This window comes from Xiphophorus maculatus, chromosome 16, assembly GCF_002775205.1.
Source record: "Xiphophorus maculatus strain JP 163 A chromosome 16, X_maculatus-5.0-male, whole genome shotgun sequence".
Lineage (NCBI taxonomy): Eukaryota > Metazoa > Chordata > Actinopteri > Cyprinodontiformes > Poeciliidae > Xiphophorus > Xiphophorus maculatus.
In genome coordinates, this window is record NC_036458.1 from 5,826,909 (window position 1) to 5,853,958 (window position 27,050).

Below are 27,050 nucleotides of genomic sequence, written 5' to 3' on the forward strand. Positions count from 1 at the left end.
ATAGAGGAGATGTTTTCTGCTAGGTTTACAAAAGAAAAGCAAGAACTCAAAACACACAGATGTTTTTTTGTAATGAAAGAAGGCGTAGAAATTTCTTATTTTCTTTTTTGTTTCCATGTTTGTATGCATTGACATGCACTGAACCATTTTAAAATATATGCTTTGTTTTTCCCATTTCCATTTGATGTTTCTTGCTTATTGCCATTGATTTTTATTTTTCACTAACTTGTACAGAAACAAAATGTCCTATAAGAACCATGTGGTTACTTTAGAAAAATCGTTTTCCAGTTAAAAGTTCACACACTCACATTATTTTGACATAAATAGTGATTTTTCTTCCTCTGTTTATTACGCTCGGAGCAGTCTTTGGTGCAATAAAAATGGCGCTATCCCAGCTTCACCTTCCGTTCTTATTAAAGGCAGAAATCCCAGGTGCAGAATCGCTGCTTGCCTTTCACTCGATCCGGTTGTCTAATAAAACAACCCTTTGCTTTTCTTCAGATCAGTTTGCTTCCAGCTGGGAAGGGAGGCATATTCATCCCGCTTCATTTCCAAAATAGCCTGAAATAGAAGCAATGTAGAAGTTAGTTTATAAAATCAACAACAAATGTTAATAAAGTTCTGCCTTTATCTCTGGATTATGATTCTCCTATGAGAAAATAGGCATTTATTTCAGGTGAACACTGCACTCTGCTGGTTGAAAGATGCCACTGCAGTAGCTTTCAGGTTACCTGGAAGTCCTGATCAGACAGGTAGACCTCCAGGTGCTGCGGGTCCACGCCTGCAGGTAAGGGGCTCCGCAGCAGCTCTTCCACAGGGTACTGGGTCTTTGTGAGCTGGGCCAGGGCGTCCTGCACCAAGGTCAGCTTCACTTCCCCCGAGTCCCTCTAATTCACATCAACATGAAGAAAGTGACACTGGGCAATAACAAAATGGAGTCTGCACCAGGGCAATTATAAAAAACAAACAAAACAAAACGGTTTAATTAAAAACTCAAAAACGATACTAGTTCTAAAGTTTTGCTTTTATTTCAAATTGTTACTCAATGAATAAATGAATTTTGCATTTCTTTGAACACTTTTGGTTATCCTTTTGCTGCTGAACAACTTTGCAAATGCTTTGCTCAAATCATTTTAAATCACTAATGTCTATCCCAACTAGTTTTCCATAAATTAGTTTTGCCATAAATTTCACCGTAAGCACAATAACAAGGAATTGAGGGATAACTATTTGGACTCAAATGTTCAAATAAAGTTTTCATATAATGAAAATATCTAAACATTTTTCACCTTGCAAGTCCAAACGTCTATGTCTGTTATAGTGAATTAAGTGTCATATACATTAGAGGGGCAAAAGTTAGGAAGGAACTTTAAGTTTCGGTTCACAATGACTTTTCTTAAAAACAAGTATTTACAAGATCAGACTCTGCCTTCACTGATATGCAGCATTTCTTTAAGTATGTTGCCAGACGACTGCAGAAAAATTTATAAAACATGAGTTTAACATAAGTGCTCAGTTTTAGGGGTTGAGAAGTAAAAGATAGATCACTGTTTGCATATTGCATGTTTGCTAGTCTGATGGTGAAGCCAGGGGGGATTAATTACCTAATGTAAAAAAATGCATTAACTGACTCTGACTGTAAAATAGAAAAGAAAAACAGCCCATAACATTACATATTTTTTTCACAAATAATAATTTTACAGTGTGGTATGTACAATATTTATATTCAGTCTATTGACTTTGATACCCCAAAATAAAATCTAGTGCTATCTTCTGTCTTCAAATGTGACCAAATCAGCATAAAGTCCACCTGTGTTTGATTTATTCTCACTATAAATACCGTTGTTCTGCAGGGGAGACAGCAAATATGTGGGGATATAAGCTCTCATAAGAGGAGACAAAATACTTGTATGCATGTCACTCTGGTCACAGTTGATGGGAAACAGATGGAGGTAAATACAGGGCTGTCTCAGGAGAAAAGCATTCACCTTTTTCCTTTCACTTCACAGTTATGCACTACCTTCTATCCATCTCCTGCATTAAAATCATAACCAAATACATTAAAGTTTGTTTTTAATACTATAACAAGCCCCTGGAAATATTTTAAAAATTAGTTGACGATTGATTCTGTTACATAAGTACGAAAGAGGAGAATTTCATCTGAGACTTTGTTCACAGCAGTTATTGGTGAGGACCATCCCTCCAGAAAGCAGAATTTGTTTCCCTAAACATGTGAAACAGTTGAGTCACTTCTCCCAGAGGTCATAATGTGTAGAAGCTCAAATAAATATGCAACACAACATCTGGCCTACTTTCTGGAAGGAAATACTAATCATGCATACCTGTGTGAGAGGTCCATGGCTCCTCTCCCAGCGGGGGAAGACGTTAGTGAAGGTGAGAGGCTCTGATCCCTCAAAGATGAGGTAAGCCTGTGGGGGCCTACTTGGGTTTATCTCTGGTTCAGAGTGGATGCATGAGAGGATATTAAACACAGAAAAAACATTACACAAATGCCTTCATTTCTAAGGCAATTAGCCATGAAAGTAATTCCCCTGACCTTTGCAGTACTGCAGAGCCGTCTGCATGGCACACTTTCTCTCACTGTGCCAGAGGCTCCAGGCTGCAGCAGAGCTCTCCGTTTGCTCGGGCTGACCTCTCTGCCACAGGTAGACCTCTAACCGGTTATCAAGTAGGAATAAGGCTGATGACAGAAAGCAGAGGAAATTAAACAATAACGTGGAGTAAAATTCAGTTATGTTTGACTTCAGGGTTTATTCACACCTGACACATTTGGTCCGCTTTAAACTGATCAGAGTTTGTTTCCTAGTTTGATCCGGACTTTTTGTGCAAATGTGAATACACTCATGAAAACCAGCTTTTTGAGGTGGTCTGGCTCCGCTTCCAAACTAACTTTGGTACGGTTCATTTCGGCTGTAAATACAGACCGGCCTCAATGCAAAACAACTACAGAAAATAAACGTCTGACTGGACTTCATGAGCCATCGTTGCAGGGCCTTATAGTAAAAATGAGGCCTTCATTGTTGCTAACGCTACTACTGTATGTACTGATTGTGAAGAAATTGTACCTAATCTTTCTGTTTAGTGATGTTGCTGCCAGCATATTGTGGGTCAAGGTATGCAGAGCATTTGCTGATGCTGTTCCAAAATTAGAAATATCCCATCATGAAACATGTGTTTAATGAGCTGCACTTAACATTCAAAATTGCTTTGCAGATATAATAACAGCACAAATGCAGAAAACTGGACTTCCATGTTTTTTTTCAGAGTCTGTGTTTTGTCCTGCCCCCATAATTTCTGTCAAATGGGAGCAGTGAACGTCACTGGCGTGGCGTTGTTTACAAATTATAGTCCACTTGCAAAAATGTGAAAGCAAACAAGAACCAAACAAGAAAAATACAGTCAGCTTTTGTTTGGGACCTAAGGATTTTCCTGGTATGAATCTACCCTTAATGTTTCTATAGAATGTTTGGCGTACAAAAATGCAGAGATTGAATTATTTCTATATATTTTAAATTATTTACAGCTTAATGTGCTTGAAATTTTTCCATATTTTTCACCTGGTTGAGGAACAGAGTACAGGCTTTCCTGGACAAAGGGCATCGCCATCACGACCCCTGGCAGCCGGATCGGACTTCGGAGCTCCTCTGCTTCAAATCTGCCAGAAGAGGCACTCAGATGGAAAAGGCGGGGAGTGAAGTTGTACTTTCCAGGATCTGCAAGGAGAGAACGGAAATGTCGTCTCTTACTGTAATCTTAATGATAAAAACTAAAATGTGCATCATGTTGCACCTTGCAGCATGCAGTCATAGGCCTTTCTGTCCATCTGGCCCAAAGCGGTCCAGAAGTCTGAGGGCTCTGAACCCTCCTCTACAAAACGCACCGTCACAGGGTTGCTTTTGCAGAGGCCCAGTTCTGACGGACTCCTGAAAAACACCAAACTCAAAAACAGAAAGCTGGAAACAAATGCTGCACTCAGACAGAAAACTAGATTCATGCTTTACATTTCAGTGAGACGCTCCACTGCCCTCTTACTAACTTCTCGGGTGCTGCTGTTGGCTTTACAGCCGGTCCAGAGATACAGCACCCCCTGCTGGCTGTTCAGCAATACGACTGAGCCCCTTGACCTCAGGCTGGAACAGCAGCAGTCCCCCTCTAGCAGCAAAGCCTCCTCTGGGAGCTCCCCTCGCACGCAAAACAGACGCCAGTCTGCTGTGAGAAAAACAAATGTTATTTCAGTTAAAAAATACGAAACTGGGGAAAAAGTAGAAGCATATTTTACTCCACCTGCAGTGGAGGTGGGTTCCTCTCGCTTTCCCTTGTGAATGACCAGACCTCCCTGGAAAAGCTGCAGGAAGCAGGGGGGTTCCTTACCCTGAGGAACGACCAGCTACAGAAACAACATACAGACTGTAACACCCAATGCTTTATTAAACAACACAAAACATAATTTCATACATTTATGGCTGAAAATGAGCAGAATCAATCCTGTGGTGAAGATTTTTGAGGAAATATTTTGTACGTTAATTAAGAAGACTGCAAACACTGACACTATCTTGAAAAGCTACCTGTACTTACATGTTTACAACACCATACACATTCTTCCTTATTAGTTACAGAACTCTATAAAATTCCCTTAACATTAATTGGCTTGTAATATTTTGACTGTACTGGGTGATTCTAGGATCTTTTAGTTACAGAACTAGATTTCTACAGCTTCTTAGGTTTATATTCTAGACATTTAAAGTGCAGAAGTCATCCATACTTGTGAGTCTTCGTGGTTGTTCATCCCAATGGATAGAAAAGCTGCCGTGTCCTGTCCGCTGACACAGGAACGGCGTCCTCGCCACAGGAAGAACGCTGTGCTCTCCTTTGGTTTGGAAGCATTCCCATGCTCATCCTGGCTATTCCTGTTATCTATAATGAACAAAAAGAAACATTAAGGTGAAAAAAATCCTAATGCGTGTTGGTTATCATAAGTTTGCATCATTCAGTAGTCACTGACCAAACGCAGTGATGCTGTATGTCCAGCGGATCACGTAGGAATCTCCTTCGTGAAGCTGCCCAGTGCTCTCCACCTGAATTTCACTGTCGTCAAACTCCTGGACGTGCCAGGTATCCACTGAAACGGTCCTCAGCTCCATCTGATGGCCTTCCTCCAGGGTGATGACACCCTGGCCCCGATGAACATCAACCCCGGAGAGAACAGTTCGGACTGAGGCGTCTCCTTCCAGCAGTCCACCGGATGCCAGAGCATTAATATCGCAGGGAGTCAGGACGTCTGATGACGGTGGTTCAACAGGGAGGGACTGTAAAATTAATATGAAAATTTATATTACAAATCATTCATTTGTAATATTCTTTCATTTTAAATGGGTAGTATTATGTGTATTACAGGCTAGTTTATAGCCTCTTTATACCACGATCAAGAACATTGTTAACTTCAGTTGTTACAAAAATGCTGTATATATCAAATATGGCTTAAAAGAAATTTGACTTTGTAATTTAACACCTTGAAATTGGATCTCTATCTCTTTTAGAAACACCTGCTCTTTCTGAAAATCCACCTTCAAGAAATCATCACAACATCGCTCCTCTATTAACCCTTTAACAACATTTTTACCAGTATTACACTGAGAAGTAGCTCCAATAATAAGCTCAGCAGTTCAACCAGGTGTTTGCTGATTGCTGCTGGCTAGTCTGAAGGAGCTGGGTGGGGAAGTTGCTGGGGAGGGCTGCACTGTAAGACAGAAGCTCTGAACCTTGGCCTTGTAGGCGGGGCTAGGTCCACCCAGGCGTTTTGCACAGCTGAATGGTTGCCATGGAGATTAAACTATTTCTCACACATGAATGAAAGCATTAAGGCCACAGTCCAAGTATGTTTTTGATGAGGTAATAACATTTTAACATGATGTAAAGCTCAAAAAAGTACATTTTACATTATACTGCCCCTTTGAAATAAGATAGAAAATCATATTACAAAAAAAAATAGAATACTATTTTGGCTGTATTGGTTTTGTTAGAGAGTACGAGAGAGATCAGAGTATAAACCACTGAACTGTGAGATTAACCTGCATTGCATTCCCCTCTGAAGCGACCTCCACCGTGTCGTCGCTTCCACACATCGGGCTCAGGAACTTCTCCCTGAACAGCGCCGTCTCGTTGTCCTCGGTAACCACGGCGAGCAGGGCCCAGCTGGGACGGCCCTCTCCCCTCCTGGGCACAAACCGCATCATCATAAGACCACCATGAATATTAATGCAGCCGTTACAGAAGCTAAATCTGAAGCAGAGTCCAACAGGCTTGACTTACAGAAAATCCATTCCCAAAATATATAACAGCTCCAGCAAGGCTGGGGACACTGAAGTCAGCAGTTTGAAAACAAAGTTATAACCAGTATGTGTTTCTTTTCTCCTAGTTTTTTAATGTTAAAATTGCATCATTGTTTCTGTGCATGAATTGTTCCCCAATAGGACTGACTTTAAATCAAGAGATGATGTCAATTTAAGGGGTTGCATACCAATGCAACCAGATTACTATTGCTCCCCATATTTTTATGAACACGTTTTTTTGTTTTTAAGATTGAATCATATTTTACATATTGTGCTTCATTCACAATACACAATACATACAAGGTTTTCCATGGGGTTCTGCACTGAACCCCATGGAAAACATCATGGTTTTTCCACCAAATATTGATTTCTGAACTCTTCCTGAGTCAAAACATTGGTGTTGTTTCTAAATGAAGAGTAAAATCAGAGAAACTGATCACTTTAAGTGGTCTCTTAATTTTTTCCAGAGCTGTATATATGACAGTATTGTTAAAAGTGAAAGGAATCTGCCAGTGGAACTTGAACTGGGTTGCTAGGTAACGGCTGGGCTTGGCTGTGGTTGCTAGGTAACGGCGCTAGTGGAACTTGTACTTTTTCCTCAACATTAAGGAATCACTGACTTAAAACAAGCTTCAATTTCTTTATGGAAAGTTACTTGTAAGTTAGTTTTGTCTTATTTCAAGCGTAATGACATGTTTGCGACAGAAACTATACAAAAATACTTTGTAAAATTTTGTGTTTTTGCAGTGTGCCTCTCAGTATCATTAAACAGATTATTGTATCTTGCAGTTTGAAGGACTTCATGTCTGCCAGTGGTTTAGAATATGCAATGTTTGAACGTACGGCTGAACGCTGGGGTTACACTGAGTGGGATCCAGTGGGTTGACTCGACAGTTGCTGTAGTCGTACTCTCCAACCCACACCTGGTGAGTCAGCTGGAGAGCAACGTTCTTCCTGCTGGGTGAAACATCGCGTCCATGCCACAGATACACCTCGCTGCCAAAATCGAACACCAGGACCTGGAAGCATCAGGTACAAAAATTGTACTCCGAATATTTTTACTCATGTAAAAGAGAAATGTTTTTTTTTTTTTTAAAAAGCAGCAAAAACGTATTAGGTAAAACAGGTTACTCAACTGCTGAGTAACCGATCATAAAATCTGATTTAATATTTTTAAATCGTATGAAACAGACAAAACATAACGTTATGTGCAAATTCTGATATTTTAAAGATTAAAATAAATTTCAAGAACACTATAATTAAGTAGAAAAAACACTTTTACACACCCACAAAAATTAAACTTCATAAAAAATGTATACTTATAGTAGGTCATGTGTATGTTAGGACAGGGGTATGTACTTCCAGTGAGAATAAATATTGTTTACTGTATCTTTCTAAACTCAAAATGACCCAATAGGCTCAGCAGGTAGAAAATAACTTTAGAATTAAACTGGTGTAATAACAAGTAGTCTCACTTTAACATAAACTCTATGTTTGTGACTGTGTTTTACATATTTTTGATTACAATATGGTCGTTCTTTCTGCATTGAATAGAGTATCCAGTCGTAACAGTTCATAATAATATTACTCAAGTAAAAGTATAATGTACAGTGCAGTAAAAAATACTACTAAAAGTATTTTTTTCCCCAAGAAGTAACTCAATAAATGTAAATGAAAGTATCTAGAAAATGGATGTTTACTGAGGCGCTGACCTCAGAGGAGTCCAGCAGGGCGGTGCTGGGGATGGAGGCCCAGGCCTGTTCATGAGGCACCAATCTGTCCTCCAGTAGGCTGTACACACAGTTGGACTCCACTACGCCTTGTTCAAACAGCTCATCCTCATCTGGAGCACCAGCACCTGTGGGAGGAAACAAGCAAATACCTGTATATTACAACCAAACTAGCATATATGTAGCTTTTGTTTTTCTGCATGGCTGCTGAAAACTACATGCAAGTTTATAATCTAACCTCTGTAATGTTTTCTTCCTCCAAGAAGACTCCAAAAGTCTGCAGCTTCAGGGCCGTCAGAGTTCAGCCCTTCCTCCAGGTGGACAACCTGGGAGGCGCGACAGCTGAGCTCCCTTCGGCTCTGGATGAAGGCGGCCAGTTCAAGAGCCTGAAAACAAAAACTGTTTGCAGTTACACCAGAAAATAGAGAAGGCCTTGCAAAAATAAGAAAAGAAAAAAATAACTGGACTTCCTCCTAGATCACAGATGACAAACTGAATACATTAAACGCCGTAAACAGTTTCAAGGAACAAACATACCAGTAGATAATAGCAGATAGTCTCAGAATTTGGATGGGTCATATTTCCTTTGAATTTCCCCATAAAATGAATTAGAGGCCAATTTAAAATATCATAGTTTAACCCAGTGGTTTTCAAAGTGGAGGCTGCCAGGGGGCGCTGTGGGGGCCTCAGACAGTTGGAGGGAAGATGAGAAAGAAAACCAAAAAAAATCCAAAAAATCTTTTAATCTAACTGTTTCATCATAATTGTTGTTTTCCGTTATTCAATCACTTTTTTAAATACGGTATAACCTAAAATAATTGACTTAAATGTTATTTCTAATGCTCAAATTGCCTAAAAAGACATTAAAAGATGCAAATAAACCAATAAGTTGATTATTAAAAAGAAATGTTGCCTAAAACGCATTCCTTTAGTAAAAGTAGCAAAGATGCTTATGCAGCTAAAAACATCAGCATGTGAAAACCTCCCTTTCTGCTTGACTAACATCAATAAAATGTAAAACTGATCCGTTGATTTGTCATCTACCAGTAACTGATTAATAATTGGACGCAAAAGGTGCTTGACAGAAGATTTTATTTTATTTTTAAACAGAATTTTAAAAGAACGAAGCAAAAACATATTTACGGGGGGAGTTTTTTTTATCTTAAATGCAAAATGTATATATTTGTTTTACATGTCTGGTTTATTTAGTGCTCTGATTATGTTGTTCTTTCAGCAAATGGCTCTGTTTAGAGTCCAGTTAATGATGAATCAATTACTAAATTAGTTCATTCAATAATCGATTCATCCCAATTAATCTGATTAATTGTTTCAGCCCCAAGTTTGTCCTTTGGGTACCTTGGCTCTCTCCTCCTTGTTGGCAAACTCTCCGCTCCACAGGATGCAATGATCGGGATCGACGAGCAGGAAGCAGTCTCCGCTGTTCAGCGATCGGACCGAGGGTTCGACCACACGCACCTGGACCTGCCGCCTCCCTGCCAGAGTCCGGTGAGGACGATTAAATAGACGGCAGAATAAGCAAACAAATCACTAAAATATTTACTTACCTTTGATGTGAATAAGCATCAGGTTGCTGAATGGAGGAAAAGACTTGCTTATCTCCTTCTCTGAGGACGTGACAGGATGTGAATCTGGTGAGGAAGAGTTTTTACAATCTGTGGACAGAGGATTAAACGACATGAAGCAGCTGAGTGAAATAAATGACAACAAGTAAAAAAATTAACTCACTTTTTTCTGCTTGGCCCCTCTCCTCTGCAGCATTGTTGTCCCTTTCCCCCATGTAGTCCTGCCTGATGTCGTCTCTGGCCGCCAGAGCCCTCAGCGGGTTTCTGGAGCCCTGAGTCCGACGGGACGGACGAACCGCCCGTCTGTGCTCTGCGACCGCTGAGCTGAGTCTGCACACAAATGCATGATGATCAAACACAACCAACAATAAAAACTCTGACTTTTCAACCAAATAACCAATGTTCGTTTTACTTAAATAAGTAACACTGGTTGTTGTTCAAGTACGTTGAGATGTCTGAACATATCTAGAGGTGACCAGCAGATGTCACTCTCACAGCAAAAACAGATTAGCAAAATCTTCAATACTGACTCCATTAAAGGGAAATTGTTCAATCATCAAAATAATTTTATTACCTTTACTCCTTCGTGTTTCATGCTTGTATCCAATTCTTCAATTTTCAGAGGCTAATGCTGTGTTTAGGGTAATTTACATCACAATTTTAGCTTTAGATTGCAGTGTTGTATAAAGTACTGAAATCTCAGAGTCAAGTAAAAGTACAAGTACCTCTCCAAAATACGACTTTGGTAAAAGTCCAAGTCACTGACTGAAATGTTACTTGAGTAAAAGTCTTAAAGTATCTGAAACTTCTTGTACTTAAGTATGGAAATTACTGTAAAAATGGATGTACTCAAGTAATGTAATGAAAAGTACAAGTAAAAAGTAAAACAAGGCAAGTTTGAATGACATTTCTTATATTTTGGTAAACTTGTCAAATAAACTTAAAATAATGTACCCAACCAAGTGCAGGCAAAATGAAACCTGCTAATAAATTGTTCCAGTTTTAAAGAGTAGCACATGTTAATGGTTTGTGGTTTTGAACTTGCATGCCTTTCCTATATTCGTTAAATTTAGTCTAAATTGCTATCGCTATGGCTTCTGTCCCCCATTGAACTAGGGTGACCAGACGTCCTCTTTTTCCCGGACATGTCCTACTTTTCAGACCTAAAAAGATGTCCGGGGGGAATTTAAAAATTGTCCGGGATTGTGGTCAATTGCCTCAAAACACATTACATAGCTTACAGTGCATTATAGGGCACGGCGCTGCGTGTCACGTAATCCCTGAGCCGCGTCAGTGCGGGCAGCACTCTTCTCTGTACGTCTCTCCCACCCGCCCGGTGTAAGGTGTTCTGATTTCTGATTTCCCCAACAATGGGAGAAGCGAAACAGGTGTATCCTATTGGAGGTGATGAACAAGCCCAGGCAAGCAGGCTACGACTTTGTTCGGTAGCCTGCTTGCTACTTGCTAATCAGTAGGTGGGGTCAAAACACTTTGTTTCTCTCTCTCGCTTCTTTGTAACGAGTAACTAAACCACACATTGAAAATGTATCGGAGTAAAAGTACGCAATTAAGTTCGGAAATATAGTGAAGTAAAAGTGAAAGTCATCAAACATTTTCATACTCCAGGAAAGTATGAAGTACTCCAAAATATACTTAAGTAAAGTAGTGAAGTATTTCTACTTCGTTACTATACAACACTGTTAGATTGTAACAGTTGGAAAGAAAAATACAAGACTATTTGTGGTATTGTTTTAATCTACCATAAAGCTTTAATATTTTGTGATCACTATAATTGTCAAAAGGCTGGAAAACATCCAAACTACTAGTTGATTAAAAAAATAATAATCACAAATAAAATAAATAGTTGATCACAAATGCAACACAATTATTTACAAATAATTTTTTAACCATTAAATTGTGATCTAATAATCAAATCCAGTCTCAAAACTGCAAAAACACAAAATCTTACCACATATTTTTGGTCCAGTTTCATGTGTAAATATTATAGTAGACTTGAAATAAGACAAAACTAACTTACAAGTAGCTTTCAGCAAGACATAGAAGCTGGTTTTAAGTAAATTATTCCTTAATATTGATTAAAAAAATACTACTGGCAAATTATTTCACTTATAACTTGACATTTTCCCCATGAGACAAGTGAAATAATCTCCTAGTGAAATTAGTAAATGTTTATCAATATTAAGGAATAAAATAAGCTTATGTATCTTGCTGGAAAGTTTCTTCTAAGTTAGTTAAGACATTTGCACTAGAAACTAGATGACAAATGCTTGGGAAGGTTTGTTTTTTTTTTTGCTGTGGATAATACTGGATAACTTTGGAGTAAATTAGAGGTTTAATGCAGAAATCTAAAAAAAAGTAGGGATCTTACTGCCACAAACTGGCAAGATTTTCTTTTCATCTAACTTTTAAAGGTATTTAATGTGAATAAATTACATTAAAATACATGAAAAGTATTCAGTTACTTGTAATATGCCCAATGATCTCACCCAAACTTCTTTATACTTTTCAGAATTTAAAATAAAATGAAGCAGGTAAAAATAAATCCCCCCTTTCTTCTACTTAAACCATAATGTTGGGAAATCACCAAAACTCACATGGGCGTGCTGCTTTGGCAGAGGATGGCGAGGTCCTGGTCCGTCTCTGTAGCAGCAACATCGCCGCATGCTGTGGTGCCGCCAGCTGGAGGAGGCGGCAGGCTGCCACAGAAACCTCCGTCTGATATCTTCAACCTATCAGCAGGTGTCTCTTCATGAGGAGGGTCGATGTGCAGGACAGTCTCTAGAGAAGCAGTAGACAAAGAGAGACAAGTGAAGGAAAGAATTTAGCATTTAATAAAAACTCTTGAGTTTGAAGAGCTGATGCAGCTCTGACCTGTTGAAGCATCGCTGGAGTCCATGTTCTTATTGGAAATATCACAACTGTCTGTTTCAGCAGGAGATCCTGGATGCAAAGTTTTCAAACACAGGAATGTTAAATTAAAGAGTCAAACCCAGACCAAATCCAGAGGAATAAAACTCACTTCTCTCGATGTTAATCTCAGTTTCCTGCTTGTTGCTTTGCTGCTCTGTTTTCCTCTCTTCACCTTCTTCCATCTGAAGCTCAGGCTCGGCTTCTTTACTCTGTGTAGAAGCACAAATAGATATATGAAGATACAGATCACCTTCTCAGAAATTCAGAAAATAGAAAAAGTGACAGCATGTATCACCTTCTGTCTCCATTGCGGTTGAATCGGGCTCTTTGTGGGAGAGGAGACTTCCTGGGCCTCAAAGCACATGACGGTCTGAGGATGAAGAGAAAAGAAAACACAATGAACAGATGATTACGTGGACATTCAGAGACATTCATGATCAATCGTCTTAAAGTTACTCAATGAACATTTAAAATAAAAGAAGGATGTAGTATTTACAGAGAAGGAAGCTTTTGTTTTCAATGTTGAAACAGCAGTAAGTCTGTATACAAAAAGTATATTTGTAGTACTGCTATTACAAACAAGCTGCAAAGCTGAAACGATGAAGATGAAATAAGATCTTAAACAAATCCCTTAAAGAGGCACAACTCTGGATGAATAAATAGCACCTTAGGTGACAAAGAGGCAAACTTATGCAATAAACATGAGCAAACGACTAATTCTCAAATTTCACACAAAGAAACATCTTTTCCTAAAACAGCATTACCGAGGGAGTTTTTTAAAGAGGTGGGGAAAATTTCTGTTCTTTTTCTCTCTTCCTTTAAATTTTTCTTCTGTAAAAAATTGTCTTCGAAGTTTTTCTCTCTTTTTTTTGGTCATCTACTGTTTCTTATTGAATCAAAGAAATCTAGAGAGCACAAAGAAGTTGCTTGTTTTATTAGACATGCTGCTTGTTGCATTCTGTGCAGAAAAGGAGCCGATGGACCATGCAAAATATGCAAAACATGGAGTAAAAATGGTTGTTGGAGTAAGTGAAATGTCACACTTTAGCTGCAGCCACCACATTTCTTTGAATGTGCTTTCAAAAACTTATGACTACATGCTGAACACTCGAAATCACGACAAGCAGCAGTTAAAGTCCCATACAGCAGGTCACAAGGTTACCTGATTAAAACACATGATATATTGGGGTGTATTGATAGCAAAGACAGACGCAAAGACAGGTTCCTGGGAGAGAAGAAACAGTAGAAGGCTAAAGATGTTTGGTTCAAACTATATTTTATGAGGATATAGGACTTTGATTAATTTTGGAAAGCTTTACCCAGCACTGAGGTGCCTCAAGAACAGGGCTTTCTGATTTCTCCTACAAAAGAAAAACAAAAGAGAGGAAAATCACGTAACAAATTATCATAAAAACAAAAGAAGAACGAAATCAAACACAATAAATATCAGATATACATGTAACATGGGTGTGTTGCTGCAGAGGAGATCTTTAGGTCATAAAAGGGGTACAATTTAACTACCAAATAATTAAATGTTTGTTTGCATTCCACCAACTGTGATAAACCACATAACTGGTCTGAATATGTTTCCCAGTAACATGAGTCTGATCTCATACCAAATGCAGAGTGCTTGTGCTGAGAGATGCTATATCGGGTTTCAGTGTCACGGCCAAAGGTCCAATCAAACCGCAGGTCCAGTCTCAAGATCTAAAGCCAGCTGGACGAGTGAACCCACTAACCTCTAACACAGCAAGTACAATATGCAAATGAAATGAAAGCAAAAAAAATTGTAACATACAGCTCTGGAAAAAATTAAGAGACCACTGACTGAACACTGCATGGTTATTCCACCAAATATTGATCTCTGAACTCTTCCTGAGTTAAAACATTAGTATTGTTGTTTCTAAATGAATATGAACTTGTTTTCTTTGCTTTGAGGTCTGAAAGCTCTGCATCTTTTCAGTATTTTGACCATTTCTGAAAATCAATACTAAATTTCTCCTTGGAACTTTGGAGACATGTCAGCAGTATACCAGGCAGGGAAGCTGCTCAGAGAAATAAAAATCTTTATAAAACACACCAAAGTTAGTGGTTGTAACAAGAGAGAGAGAAAATAATAATTTTTTAGGATGCTGTATTTATAAAGTGTCCATCTACATATTTTTTTTTAAGAAACAAACATTTTATACTTTTCTATGTGGCCTGGTGCCTTCAGTAAATGTTTAGAAATGTAAATAACTAAAACTCTTTCATTTATTTGTGTTATTATTAATTTTAATTGTTTACAAGGACATAAATGCATGTCTGTTCCTTACTTTTCCTCTCAGTGACTCTGCTGTTTCTTGGAGTTTTGGCGAACAAACTCTGACGGAAACCAAAGCTTTTTGTTTGGGTTTGTCTTCTTCCTCAAGCCTCCCCACACTCTGCTCTTCACCTTGTGTTCTGGACAAATCACACAGAATAAAAAACAAGTATGTGTTTTAAAAAGTTGTTCTTTATGTTCTCATATCAGAGCCATTAAAGAGGGAGAGCTCTTGCTACATACCCAGCATCAGAGCCGTTTCCCACAGAGGAAATGATCTGTGAATCCAGATCAGATGAGAGTTGTGTCGGGGTCTCCCTCCTGTTTCGAACTCTCTGTCTCCATGGAGCTACTTTGACTGATGCATCTCTGTGTGGTTCCAGCCTCTCCGGTCTTTCTGACCTCCCAAACATCTCTGGATCTGTGCAGTCTTCACCATTCTGCTGGTTGAGCAGCGGCAGTTCCTGCCCATCAGTCCCGCTCCACTTCGAGTCATCAGGGCGGCTCTTCTTCAGGATTCCCTTCAAGCACGGCTCAGAGTTGTGATCCTGTAAGCCCCGTTGTGTTGATTCTGGTTCTGAAAGTTCGGATTTCGGTTGTGTGAGGCGCACCTCGCTGGGTTTCAGGTTAACAGACGAGGCCTGCTGTCTGTCGTACAGATTTGGGGACAAACTGAAGGCGGGAAGCTGAATGGGGCCTTTCTGAAGCTGAAGTGAAATGGGACAGAAAACAGATATCAATTCACACACACAGGTGTTTTCAGGTTACCACTCAATAGGTTGCCACTAAATATGAATTGCTATATACTGTTATACTTTCCAACAATTTTATGCATGTTATTTTAATATATGCATATGTTGTTTGTTGTTGTGGTTTTCCTGGTTTTGTTTTTTCTTTTTCTGCATGTTTAGAGGCAGACTTATTCTTTCCTTTTAAACATTTTGCACATTTTTCACCCTTTGTGTTTTGACTGTGTCTGTTACATTTGAAATAAGCCCCAAAGGTTTCATATGTATATCAAGGAAAAGCCGTAATGCTCCTCAGAAATCATTGAGGTTTTTCTGAGTTAAACTTCCAAATACAAAATTCAAATTCAAAACTATCTGATTGATCCCAAAGGGAAATTAAATGAATTAATGAATTAACCCATTAATTCAGGATTAAAACTAGACTTTGACTCATTTTCTCCTCACCAGACTGACTTCGTCCACGGTGATAGGCTGGGTGCGGTACCGGGCCCCTTTCTGTTTTCGCCTGTCTGGTGGCCCGTCAGCGGGACCGGAGCCATTCTTTCCAGATACGGACAGCCTGTTGAAGAGGGCCAACTTCTCCCTCATGCTCATCCTGCAGCTCTCATCTCCGTCCTCCACTGACTCGGACTGTCCAGACTGGACCTCCGCTGCAGGAGGAGCACTGCATAACGCGACAAAATAAGCTACAACCATGCAGAACTGTGCCATCAGAATATTTATTCTTTTTTCATGACCTATAAAATACCGAGAACACATTGGTGAGCACACTGTGTTCCTCCACTGCCTTTATCGCATAGTGTTGCTTATTTTTAGTGAGTCCACCACACTCCATTCAGCAGCTGGTGATTCAACTGTAGAGCTAAAAAGATCTGCAGCTTAATTTTATCCAAGTAACCTTTGATTGCATCTGTAGTAGCGCTGGAAAAATAAGGCATTTTACCTCTTAGAATGGAAAAATCTGACACACATTTTATACATAATGCTCTATACTGCAAAAATACAACATTTCACCCAGTATTTTTGGGTGCTATTTTTGTGAAAATATCTTAAACACTTGAAATAAGGCAAAACTAACTCACAAGTAACTTTTCAGCAAGATATAGGAGCTTGTTTTAAGTTAATAATTCCTTAATATTGATTTTTAAATGTACTAGCTCCACTGGCAGATTATTTCACTGATAACATGGGAAAAATGTCTTGTTAAAAGGGAAATAATTTGCCAAAGAAACCAGTACTTTTTCATCAATATTAAGGAATTCTTGACTTAAAACAAGCTCCTATATCTTGCACATCTCTACCCACCTCATTGAAACCATTTCCTCACAGGTGATTGGCTGAGTGAGAAAGCGGAGGTCATTGTTACGCCGCATCCTCCGCTCATGTAAGCTGCTGGCTGAGCGAGGCTTCAACGGAGCTGAGGAATCGGAGGCAGCTGACTTTTCCAGTTCCTAAAGAAGCAAAAAATTTATTATCAACTCATCAAGGCATCAAATGAAACTTTCCGCAAAGGTGGATCCTAATGTAAGGATTTAGCAGAAAGGCTATAAACTGTCATTTTCCTTCATTCTTTGATATGTGATTTCAAACATGGAAAACGTTTTCTATAATCATTTAGAGGGGTATTAGTCAGAGGTCCAAGGCTAGTTCATACATTTAAATTACTGAGAGATGACTCAGAGCACTGCACTGTCCTGTATTGATGCAAGAAGGCAGGCGAAGTGGCACTGTAACTAGTGGATAAAGCATATTGGCATCTTACTTTCAGCTTACTTCCAACAGGTCACAATGTAACTGGAGACCTGCAGGTATCGGTTTCATCGCTGCCCGTCTCTGCAGCGCAGCAGACTAATTTTACCACAGCTGCTGGTTGTTAATGGCACTACAGTGTCTGGCACATTTTCACCTGAGTCATTGGGAATAAAACTGAAACGTTTCAGCTTCTGAGCGCAACAGGAGCCTGGTCCAGGTTTCCACCACACAACCTGGATGTTCTACATGTTCAGTGATACTTTAACCATGAGTCTCAAATTGTTCAGAACACAAACTACATTTCTGCTGTATTTGACACATTTAAGTAGCTTCTTTGAATAAATAAACAGGTTAAGATTTGCAATGAGTTTTCTTGTTTCAGAGCACATGCTTACTTTAAACAGAGACATCTTGGCAGCCACGCTCATTTTGGCTCTTTCGTCTGTTTTCACATCCGCTGGAAGAAGAAATAAGAAAAGATGTAAATGTTGCAAGGCAACACACTTAAATTATTACAAAATATTAACAAAGATGGAGTCACTAATGATTATTCTTCTTGAAATAAATGGAGTATAATTACTAACATTTTACCGCTTTATGGTTATTTATGTTTCATCTGCAAGTATTTCAACTTCAGTTTCTTCAGTATTAAAAATAACCCTTTTAATTTTTTTAAGAGATAATTTCTAATTTCTCAAATGGTTGAAATATTTAATAAAATAGTGCTTTCAAATAACAATATTTCTTAAAAAAGAAATTGCCAACAACCCTGAACCTTTACAAACTTTAGATAAAACCTTATCTGTGTTTTAGATGATCTAGCAAAGAGTGGCAAGAAGTTTGCAGATGATCTCTATCCAATCAGATTGAACTTGAGATATTTTGTAAAGATTTTAGTTTCAAGATGTCAAATTTAGAAATGACATGACCCAAAAAATGAAGGTGGTTGGGACTGAATAGAAATGTACGGCTAATTTATTTTTAGGTTTTTATTTCTTCAAAGCTATAGCAAACAACTAATAATTTTCCTCTTACTTCTTTAAAAATAAATGTCTATGTACATGTACATATATTTCTTAGAATAGTTTTGTCACAAAACATTATTTTCATACATATTTAGACAAAATACAGTGAAAAATAGTCCTTTCTTTAAACTGTAAGTGCAATAAGAGGCACCTACTGTTTGTTTAGCATTGTACAAACCATTAAAACCACTTTGTGTTGACTTACAATCTTTTTCTGCTGAGGTCAAATAAGACGAGAGGTGACTTTGCATCAAGCCCACATAGTTCCTCACTCGTAAACCTATCATCTCTCACCATATTAAACAAAGTGGGCCTCCAAATATAACCTGGTATATTTCCCTTGCAGTTATAAGAATTTATAGAGACAACTGGGCAAGATGGATGAACAAATACAAAACATATTTCCTGCAGAGCATGCAAAGAAAAATACTCTTGCTGTAACTAAACCTTCTTTGTACTAAAACAAATTTTTTACCTTTCTTGTCATTTTCATCTGCATCCAAGAGCCTAGAAGAGGAGACCATGGCGTTAAATATAAATATGAAGAGCTCAGAGTGTTCTCACACTGATCCAGCTTTAAATGTACTGTGAATGTCCTTGTGCTTCTGTTTGCAGATTCGGAGAATCAAGATAATTCGAAAAATTTGCATTCCTGATAAAACGCCGCCGTTGATCACAGAATGAAGGACAGACTCATGCAAACCACCTAAAGGTTTCTGTCTGAAGCCTCAGCTAAAGGGTTACTTTTTAAATTGAAAATTCAAATAAAAATGTTTTCAGCTAAGAAAAACGTGTCAAAGTTTTCTTAAGAACAGTTACAGTTGAGTATTGGATGACATCTCAATAATAACAATTAATAGCTTAAAATAAAGCCAATAACCATATTATTAAAACACAAATTATAAGACAGCAACCTCCCCATTGGTTAGCACCTATCTGAAAAAGCTATTAAAAGCAATTAAATAAATTAAAACTGAATTTAATTTCAGTACATTTGAATATATCGTCTGACAAAACATCCAAGTTAAGAAATAGTTGCTGATTAAAGTTTCTGTTCCTAATTTGTTTTCACTTCTTCTTCCTGTATATAAACACTGAGGTTCTTTCTCTTAGCAACTCTTCAAAATGGGAAAGACAACATGTACAGCTGGCTACAAATAAATAATTTCTCACCTGAAATCACACATTTTTACAGTCCGAGTATTAATTAATAAAAAGAAAAAAATCTCCAAAGCCAACACAGCAGGAGAGCAGCAGAGCAACAAAGTGCAGCTCCTTGGAGTAGCCACGTCTCCATAGCAACCATTCTGTCAATAACAACTGGCAGTTTAAGAGGCATGTTGGGAAAACGCCTTTTCTGTCTTACCAGCTTGATATCTGCTGGTAGAGCTTCAACTTAGGGGTCGGAAACAAATCAATAGCAATACATACTGCGATAAATAATCAATAGACTATACGTAAAATTGAATTTTCAATAATTTCACTGAACTTTAATGAAGAACCGCACAGCATTCTGGGAGATGTAGGCAAAGGAAAGGCTTTGGCTGCTTAACCTCTCACAACTAGCAAAGCAAGTTTGGTGGCCTCAAGAAACTCGCTCACTCTTTGGTTACCTAGCAACAACCTGTTGAGTAACTTACAAAGCAGCAGTTTCATGTTAACTGAATAAAACACGACGGTGAGGTGAGGAGGGAGAAAATGAGAAGAACAGTTTGATACAACAGGAAAGGTCACGTCATCAGTTTGGCAATATTTCAGATATTTAAAAGAAGAAACTGATCAATAATTATCATTATTGACTGATATGAAACCCTTATACTGCGATATGTTTTTCAGTCATATTGTCCAGACCTAATGTAACTGGAACCATGATCTGAAACAAAACACTCCAGAAAACCAATGAATTTAAATATGCAATATGCCAACACGGAGGATAAGTACTGCAACATCACTAGAGTGTATGCATTTTTAAAACATACAAGAACATTTTGACTGGAAAAAGATGAAAGCTTAAGGATCCCCATTTTGCTTAAACTTTATAAAATGTTAAAGAGAAATTTTGAGTATTAACAGGATTTCCATTTTTCCCACTTGCATGATTGAACTCAAATTAAATTCTAAAATATTAAGTATGAAATCGAGCTATCTGAAAAGATTCATTTATCTAAAGGTTTACTTTACCAGAGTTGCTACTAAATATGAGAAACAGCTCCTACCCGGTGCTCTCCTCCATCTCATTGGCTGTGATTGGCTGAGTCCTGAAGCGCTCGCTGGTTTTGCGACCTCCTCCTGACCCTTGAAGGTAGCGCCTGTTCCGCCGCCGGCCTCCCTCAGAACCAGCCGCCAGGTCCAGAGAGGATGTGGTTTGGCCAGGATCGGGACCACTGGTTTCCATAAACACAGAGAAAAACAGAAAAAGAAAAGGAAAGATGGCGGTAAACACTCGTACGAAGGTCACACGGTTTGGATCACGCACTTGAAGGCAACCCTACAGTTTCTCCTGGCCTGCTCTGCCCTCTGTCTGCTGGAGGAGGGAACTCCTCAACTGGCCCACCAACACCCGAGTGTGGAGCTGCGGGGCATCGGGTCCTGGATGGACAAGGAGCCCGTCCTCACTTGGGACGTTGGCAGAATCTTGGCAATTCTGGCTAAAGTGAGTGAAAATGCAGCAAACGTAAAGAAAATTCACAGTTGCAGTTTTCCATCAAGGATTGAAGTTGTGCAGAAAAAGATGCAACTTCAAGGATAAACGAAGAGCCTCTGAAATCACACGAGGAGTCAAGACAGGACAGGGGCAGCAAGAGAAAAATCAGTTGTTATAAAACCCCTGTTGATTTGGAGCGGTCAGTTTTAATTAGCAACTAAAGCAACTGTGGAAGTCAGCAAAGAAGAGAGTGAGCGGTTTGAATGACTGAGAAATACCGAATGGCTGCTGGGATTTACATTCATAATGTAACTTCAACCTGTTGTACATTTGGAGGCCTTAATAAATGCATAAAAAATGCAACGCCGGTTTATTTATCGGCCTGTAGGTTTATTGGTGCCTATTTCCTAAAATTTGGCAGATCGGTGAACCGTCGATACTTATATGTGAAGCCGATCTTTTCCACCCATATTATCTACCTCAGCAAAGGATAACCACTGTCCTTTTCTGTTCTCCTGTGAGAGAGGTTTGACTGGCAGACCGGCCCACCAGGTCATGTCTGCACATTTGCATTTAAAGATAGTCACTCACTGTTGTCAATTCAACAACTTTCTTGCTATATTTAGCAACATTTCAGACAAAAAAATTGGCTTTGGCAACTCAACGTTTAAATTCGCATGTGAAATTGGCTGCAAACAGATGCGCAATTATTCAACCGCATACCTTAGAAAAGCAGAAGTGGAGCCTCCTGCACATCCAAGAATGCAGCAAGTGGTTTCTGGATGGCAAGTCAACAACAAAACACTTGCCTTTTCCAGCAGCCATTGTACTGCCTATACAGTGGTAAAGCCATCTGACCAAAAGTGCTGGAGCTTGGCGTGGGTTGCTAGGTAACGGGCTGAGCTTCCGGTTACTTGCTAAGTGAGGGGCAGTTCCTGCTGATTTGTGATGTTACATTTTGGAGGTTTTTGAAACAACTAATTCTCCAGACGACAAAAAACCTAAACTTACAGCCAAAAACTGGTTGGATGTTTTTTTTTTAAGTGCTTACACTCGCAGTAGAAACCCAAATGGAAATACAAAACTGTGTAGAATGTGAGTTTTGCATAATACATTCCCTTTTAGACAAAAATATACCTATGACAATTTCAGTAATGTAACAAATCTTAATTTCCATGACAAATCCTATTATAGCTATGGTTAATAATTACAGTGCACCTTATATGACCAGGGATTTCTAGCCCAACTAGATGACAAGATCTTGGGAGCATAAAGAAAATTTGTGAACCACCTGGATGACAAAAATTGGACCGAGAAGAAACGTGGAATAAAAACATTGGGACAAACCCTATCTCTTAAACAGGTGTTCATAGTAAAACTTTATATATGAATAAGAACCATTAATTTTAGAAATAATCATCTGTCTTCCACCTCACCTTCTCAGGTAGTTTTGCTCTCCAGGAGCGTCGGCCTTGACTCCATTTGTAACATCTCGCGTTTTGCCGTTCATTCTTTCACCGAGGCTGTCTGAGTTTAACTCCCCGCCACGTGCTGAGGTCGCTGGGTTGTTTAGCTCCTTTCCATCCCGTCTCACCCACTTGGAGGGAAGCTCCTCTAAGTCTCCGTAGCGTTCGGCCAGCTCTCGCCTCCTCTCAGCCTTGTAGCGGGCAATCCGCTCTGCTCTGGGCTCCAGAACCAGCTTCTCTGATGCATCCATGTCCCTCTGATTGATTCTGGTGTTTATCTGTTTATCAACTAACTGCAGAGCATGGGGGAAGGAAAAGTATACGGGAAATTTGTCCTCTCAGCTTGAGCTTGAATTTTTGCAGCATTCAGATTCCATCCGACCTGAGGACGTTTTTTGCTTTGCTCATCGGTTATCAGGTGTTGGAGACCATCAGTGCCTTTGGAAGTGAGATGTTTCGCCTGAAGGATAAAAAATAAGAGTGGCATAATAAAAGGTCAAGAAACATACTGGATTTTATTAAGGGGTGTCAGAGTAAAGTTGAATGAATACAAATGCAACCTTTCAAAGTTTTACTTCCCAAACGTTTCAGGTTTCTCCATGTTGTCTTGTTTTGAATATTTTAATAATTTTGTTGAAGCCACTTTAAATACATTTCACTTATAATAATTTAGAACAAATGCAAATAGAAAATGAATAAAAAAATTCATTACAAAATTCCCTGCATCCTGACATTTATTGGCTCAGTGTAAGTTCAACTGAAGAACAGTTCTACAACAAATCTTTAGGAGTAGTTAGTGCACAGAAAATGTGAAGAACAACAGTATGAGTTTGTTTTTGAACAGTCCTACTCTTCAACAGGCAATTAAAAGTTTGTGTGCAAAATTATTAGATGGCAACATATAAGAGTTGCAGTTTTTGCATAATATCCTTGATCTAGTTCCACCTCTTTTCCTCCTTCTCTCCTCCATGTAAGATGATCGGCACCAGCCTGCCGAGTCAAAAATCTCCTCTTGCACTGAAATTCAACACCTCAGCTCCACTCAGGGTGCGAGTCTCTGCAAAGTTAGCTGATCTTTTCTGCAAAACTAATAGTAACTTAAGCAACCTGCATCACCACTAAACAGGGGATGTTATGTAAAATAAATAAATGCTTTGTCTGATTAAATATACTTTCAAATGTGTTTAAGCACACATGCAACATCCTGTATGAAATAATATGTTCCCAAGCAACATGGACACAAACAACCAAGGAAAGTCCCTTTACTCTACAAGGAAAACTTGAACCTGAAATCTATTTTTAAATATCATTGATGTAATATATTTAAAACTATAATTTTGAATCATGATAAAGTGTGATAAAACTTAGGGAAAACTTTGCAAAACTCCCAAAAAGTGTGGAGATCTATTGATCATTACCAGTTGGGATAGCAGGAAAGTCTTTCGTAACGTAAACAAATGAGATGTGGATCAAGACTTTTGCACAGCACTGTACGCAGAAAAATAAATGTGTGTTTCCATGTGTATGTGTGTGTGTGTGTGTCTGTGTGCTTTACTAAACTGTAGATGTCAGCATTCCTACAGCAGGAAGCACAATGGCGGAAGAACAAAGAGGTAGGATTCACAGACACTGTGCACCAGATGAATCTGCTGTGAGGCCGAATGGATGTTCTGGCAGCAGAAGTCCCACTCTAAAAGATATTAAGTTTATCGTTTGAACCGCTACCCACAGGCTGGTAGATTGAAGCACAGCAAAAAGCAAAAGAATACAGATTACCCGGTAACTAAACAACGGTTCTGCAACAGCTTGTCAGACCTGACCCATCTGAACAAAAAAATGTGATCTCCTACTTCAAAGGAGCCCCAACGTTACAATCTAAAGCTTTAATCTTTCCCAGCAAGAAAAGCCTTTAAGCTTTAATATACTCTGAAGATGACTTTATGACCAAAGTGGAAATGAGAGAATGCATTTCTACTAAATTCAGAAAAAAAAATAAAGTAAACTGGCAGGCATTTGAAGGTGTTAAAAATCAGCTGAAATAAGGAAGCTTACTACTACTATGGCTTTCTACATAAGAATACACAAGTGCTGTTGTCTCCATGTGCTTGAATAACAAAGCATGTGGAAGTAATTTGTGCATCCTGATAATATTTGCGTATTTGGAACAATTCAAAGGAAGACGAGCCGCCCTGTTTTGGACTAATTGCAGTTCGATTAAATGTTTTTCTGAAGCACTGGACCGCATCATGAGGCAATGTTGCAAGTGACACAAGACAATCTTAAAATTAAAAATTTTAAGGATATCTAATGTAAACATCTTTTCATAATAAGTACCGTAGTTGTCTTCCTATAACTGTAACTCCACTCACTCCAGTCGGTTGTACATAGAGACTCCCAGAAGTCTAATTTTTTCCACCTGAGTAATGACTGTCCCATTTATAGATAGATCTAGTTTTGGTTTTAATTTTCAATTTGATCCAAATATTATGCTTTTAGTTTTAGATATGCTGAAAATTAAGTTATTTGTACGTAATTACAAATATTCTATGCAAATGTCTGGTTTCAACTGTACATGCATCGACAACAATAAACTGTTTTCTATCTGAAAGTAAAAACAGAATAAGCTTGTTAAGATATCAAAATGGCTCCATGATATTGGGAACATAAGATTAGCAGTGGATGCAGAGATCCTGCTCAAGTGATTATGTCAACGCATGCACACGTAAACATGTCCTTAAAACAAGAGTTCAATCTTTTTAAAGATCAATTTTTTCCCCCTTAAATCGTTATTATGTATGCTCTTTGGTCGTCTTTGGATAAACACAAGAAAGAATTGAGATTGCAGAGAGCAATAGTCATGTGAGCTGCAGAGAGGAGAATGCAACCGAGGCTCAACAGGGATCACAAGCTTCTAATCCTGGAGCACTTTCAACACAAGCTGGAAATACACCCAGCAGCAGAGAATGAGTGCAGACAGACTCAGATCTGAACACTGGCAGTAGGAAAATATTCAACTAATTATCAAAAGCTTTTAAAAAAAAACTCTGTCCTTTATTACAAAACTGTTAGAATAATTCAATATGGACATTTTAAATTAACCTAAAGACATTTGAAGTGGGAGAGGAATCAAAAGGTTTCTGCAGCAGACCAGATTAAAAGGCTGGCCAGGAATAAGCCTCTGACCAATTACACCTACCCTGCTGGGTTACCTGCAGCAAAGCTCCCAATGATTTCTGTAACTCAAGGACAAATTCCTGCAAACCACAAAGACAGCCTTGCATTACACTATCCATAGGTAAGATTAACACTTAACAGACAGTCCCTTTACTGTTCTGTTATAAACACTGGCAGCAGGCCTGACAGGAAGCGCTGTCTCTCCACCTTATTATCCATCTGCTTCCACTCAAAGTGCATCAATGGTTTTGCATTATGCATGATGTTAAAAAACTTCCTGCATCAAGTAGAGACAAATATTTAGTTTGAAGTCTCTAACATGGTGAGATTATTTACAATATCTTCCTAATTATTGCGTATACTAGCTTAGAGTAATATAGGAATACTACAACACTTGTGAAATATTCAATTAATCCTTACAAATTTGGAGAAAACAGGCGTGAAATATGCAATTTGTACTAATATTTTTGGAAAACTCTTCCCCTTAATTGGTGCGTAAACTTGATATTTGTGTTATAGGCTATTAAACATCAACTTCGTGCTGTTTGCTACTCAAGACAAAAATGATGAACACTTCCGCAGGTCAAACCAACATGTGGGTCATTTCTCTCGACTGTCTTGAGGGCAAAATTACAAAGTTCATTCCGAACTGCTTATTGGTTCTGGACTCTTAATGCGTCCTCAAAAAAAATTTAAGATACGTGCTTATTGAACAGAAGCGAGTACTTACATTGAATGGGCGCCGTAAGCCTTGTTCCAGCCGGCCGGCGGTCCTTCCCCTGATCCTTCCCCGCGGTGAGTCGCTCCAAATGTAGGCACAGTCGCAGCTGGGGGTGGCTCTCCGTATTAAGGGGAGAAGGTATAAATAGACGGCCGAACCCTGGGACGCCCCTATCGTGACCGGACGTCAATGTTGCGGGCTCTCCCTTCGAGCCGTCCTGATAGTTACATAAACTCTTAAAGCTACCATTCAAAGTTTCCCTTCGCATCATTATAAGTCGCTTTAAATATATTTTCTTATCTATATAATGACATGTCGTGGTCCGTTTGTGTGAACTTATTTTGCATTATTTTGCTACGATAAAATCTACTCACTCCAAAACTAGCTTCAATGCAGTGACGTCATAGGAGGTATAATGAAATCGATAACATTTTTCCTTGCATTTATACACTTTAATCACAACTTGTGTTTTTACTTGTGTACTGTGCAGATGCAACTTGTATGTGACAACATAGGAACGCAGCAGACCAATTGGCTTGGATTAAATAATCATTTTGAGCCAAATTGTTGTAAAAACAATGAGGTCCAATATGAAAATATTTTGATTGCTTTGTTAGCAGATA

At 38.8% G+C, this 27,050-nt stretch overlaps 1 protein-coding gene across 5 annotated transcripts; it reads right to left on the minus strand.

Moving 5' to 3' along the window:
* Positions 1-87: 87 nt before the first annotated feature.
* On the minus strand, positions 88-26,694 carry LOC102237670 (supervillin-like). 5 transcript variants are annotated; one of them, XM_023349479.1, is made up of 34 exons: positions 26,437-26,684; positions 22,915-22,992; positions 22,503-22,825; positions 20,915-21,070; positions 20,639-20,806; positions 18,898-18,929; positions 17,793-17,854; positions 16,951-17,096; positions 16,090-16,309; positions 15,140-15,603; positions 14,910-15,036; positions 13,914-13,955; positions 13,757-13,819; positions 12,890-12,964; positions 12,704-12,803; positions 12,556-12,624; positions 12,279-12,462; positions 9,827-9,993; positions 9,646-9,753; positions 9,437-9,573; positions 8,319-8,466; positions 8,063-8,208; positions 7,194-7,369; positions 6,090-6,234; positions 5,024-5,327; positions 4,784-4,935; positions 4,306-4,408; positions 4,023-4,230; positions 3,811-3,944; positions 3,579-3,734; positions 2,558-2,701; positions 2,343-2,455; positions 732-887; positions 88-561 (listed from the first exon to the last, which is right to left on the minus strand). In XM_023349479.1, exons 3-34 carry the CDS (start codon positions 22,781-22,783, stop codon positions 472-474), a joined length of 4,776 nt encoding a protein of 1,591 aa, XP_023205247.1. In that variant the 5' UTR covers positions 22,784-22,825; positions 22,915-22,992; positions 26,437-26,684; the 3' UTR covers positions 88-471. The 5 variants fall into 5 exon arrangements, with proteins under 5 accessions (XP_023205247.1, XP_023205248.1, XP_023205249.1 ...); XM_023349480.1 differs by having other exon boundaries at positions 4,023-4,227; positions 22,503-22,992; positions 26,437-26,683; XM_023349481.1 differs by lacking the exon at positions 13,757-13,819 and having other exon boundaries at positions 22,503-22,992.
* Between the last annotated feature and the right edge of the window lie 356 nt (positions 26,695-27,050).

Bases quoted from the DNA above. Each gene is read 5' to 3' on its own strand.
- LOC102237670 (XM_023349479.1), bottom strand. From the start codon at position 22,783: ATGGATGCATCAGAGAAGCTGGTTCTGGAGCCCAGAGCAGAGCGGATT. The intron at 12,625-12,703 runs GTGAGTTTTATT...CTTTGCATCCAG, and splicing joins TGAGATTAACATCGAGAGAA to GATCTCCTGCTGAAACAGAC. The intron at 8,467-9,436 runs GTACCCAAAGGA...TTTTGTTTTCAG, and splicing joins ACAAGGAGGAGAGAGCCAAG to GCTCTTGAACTGGCCGCCTT.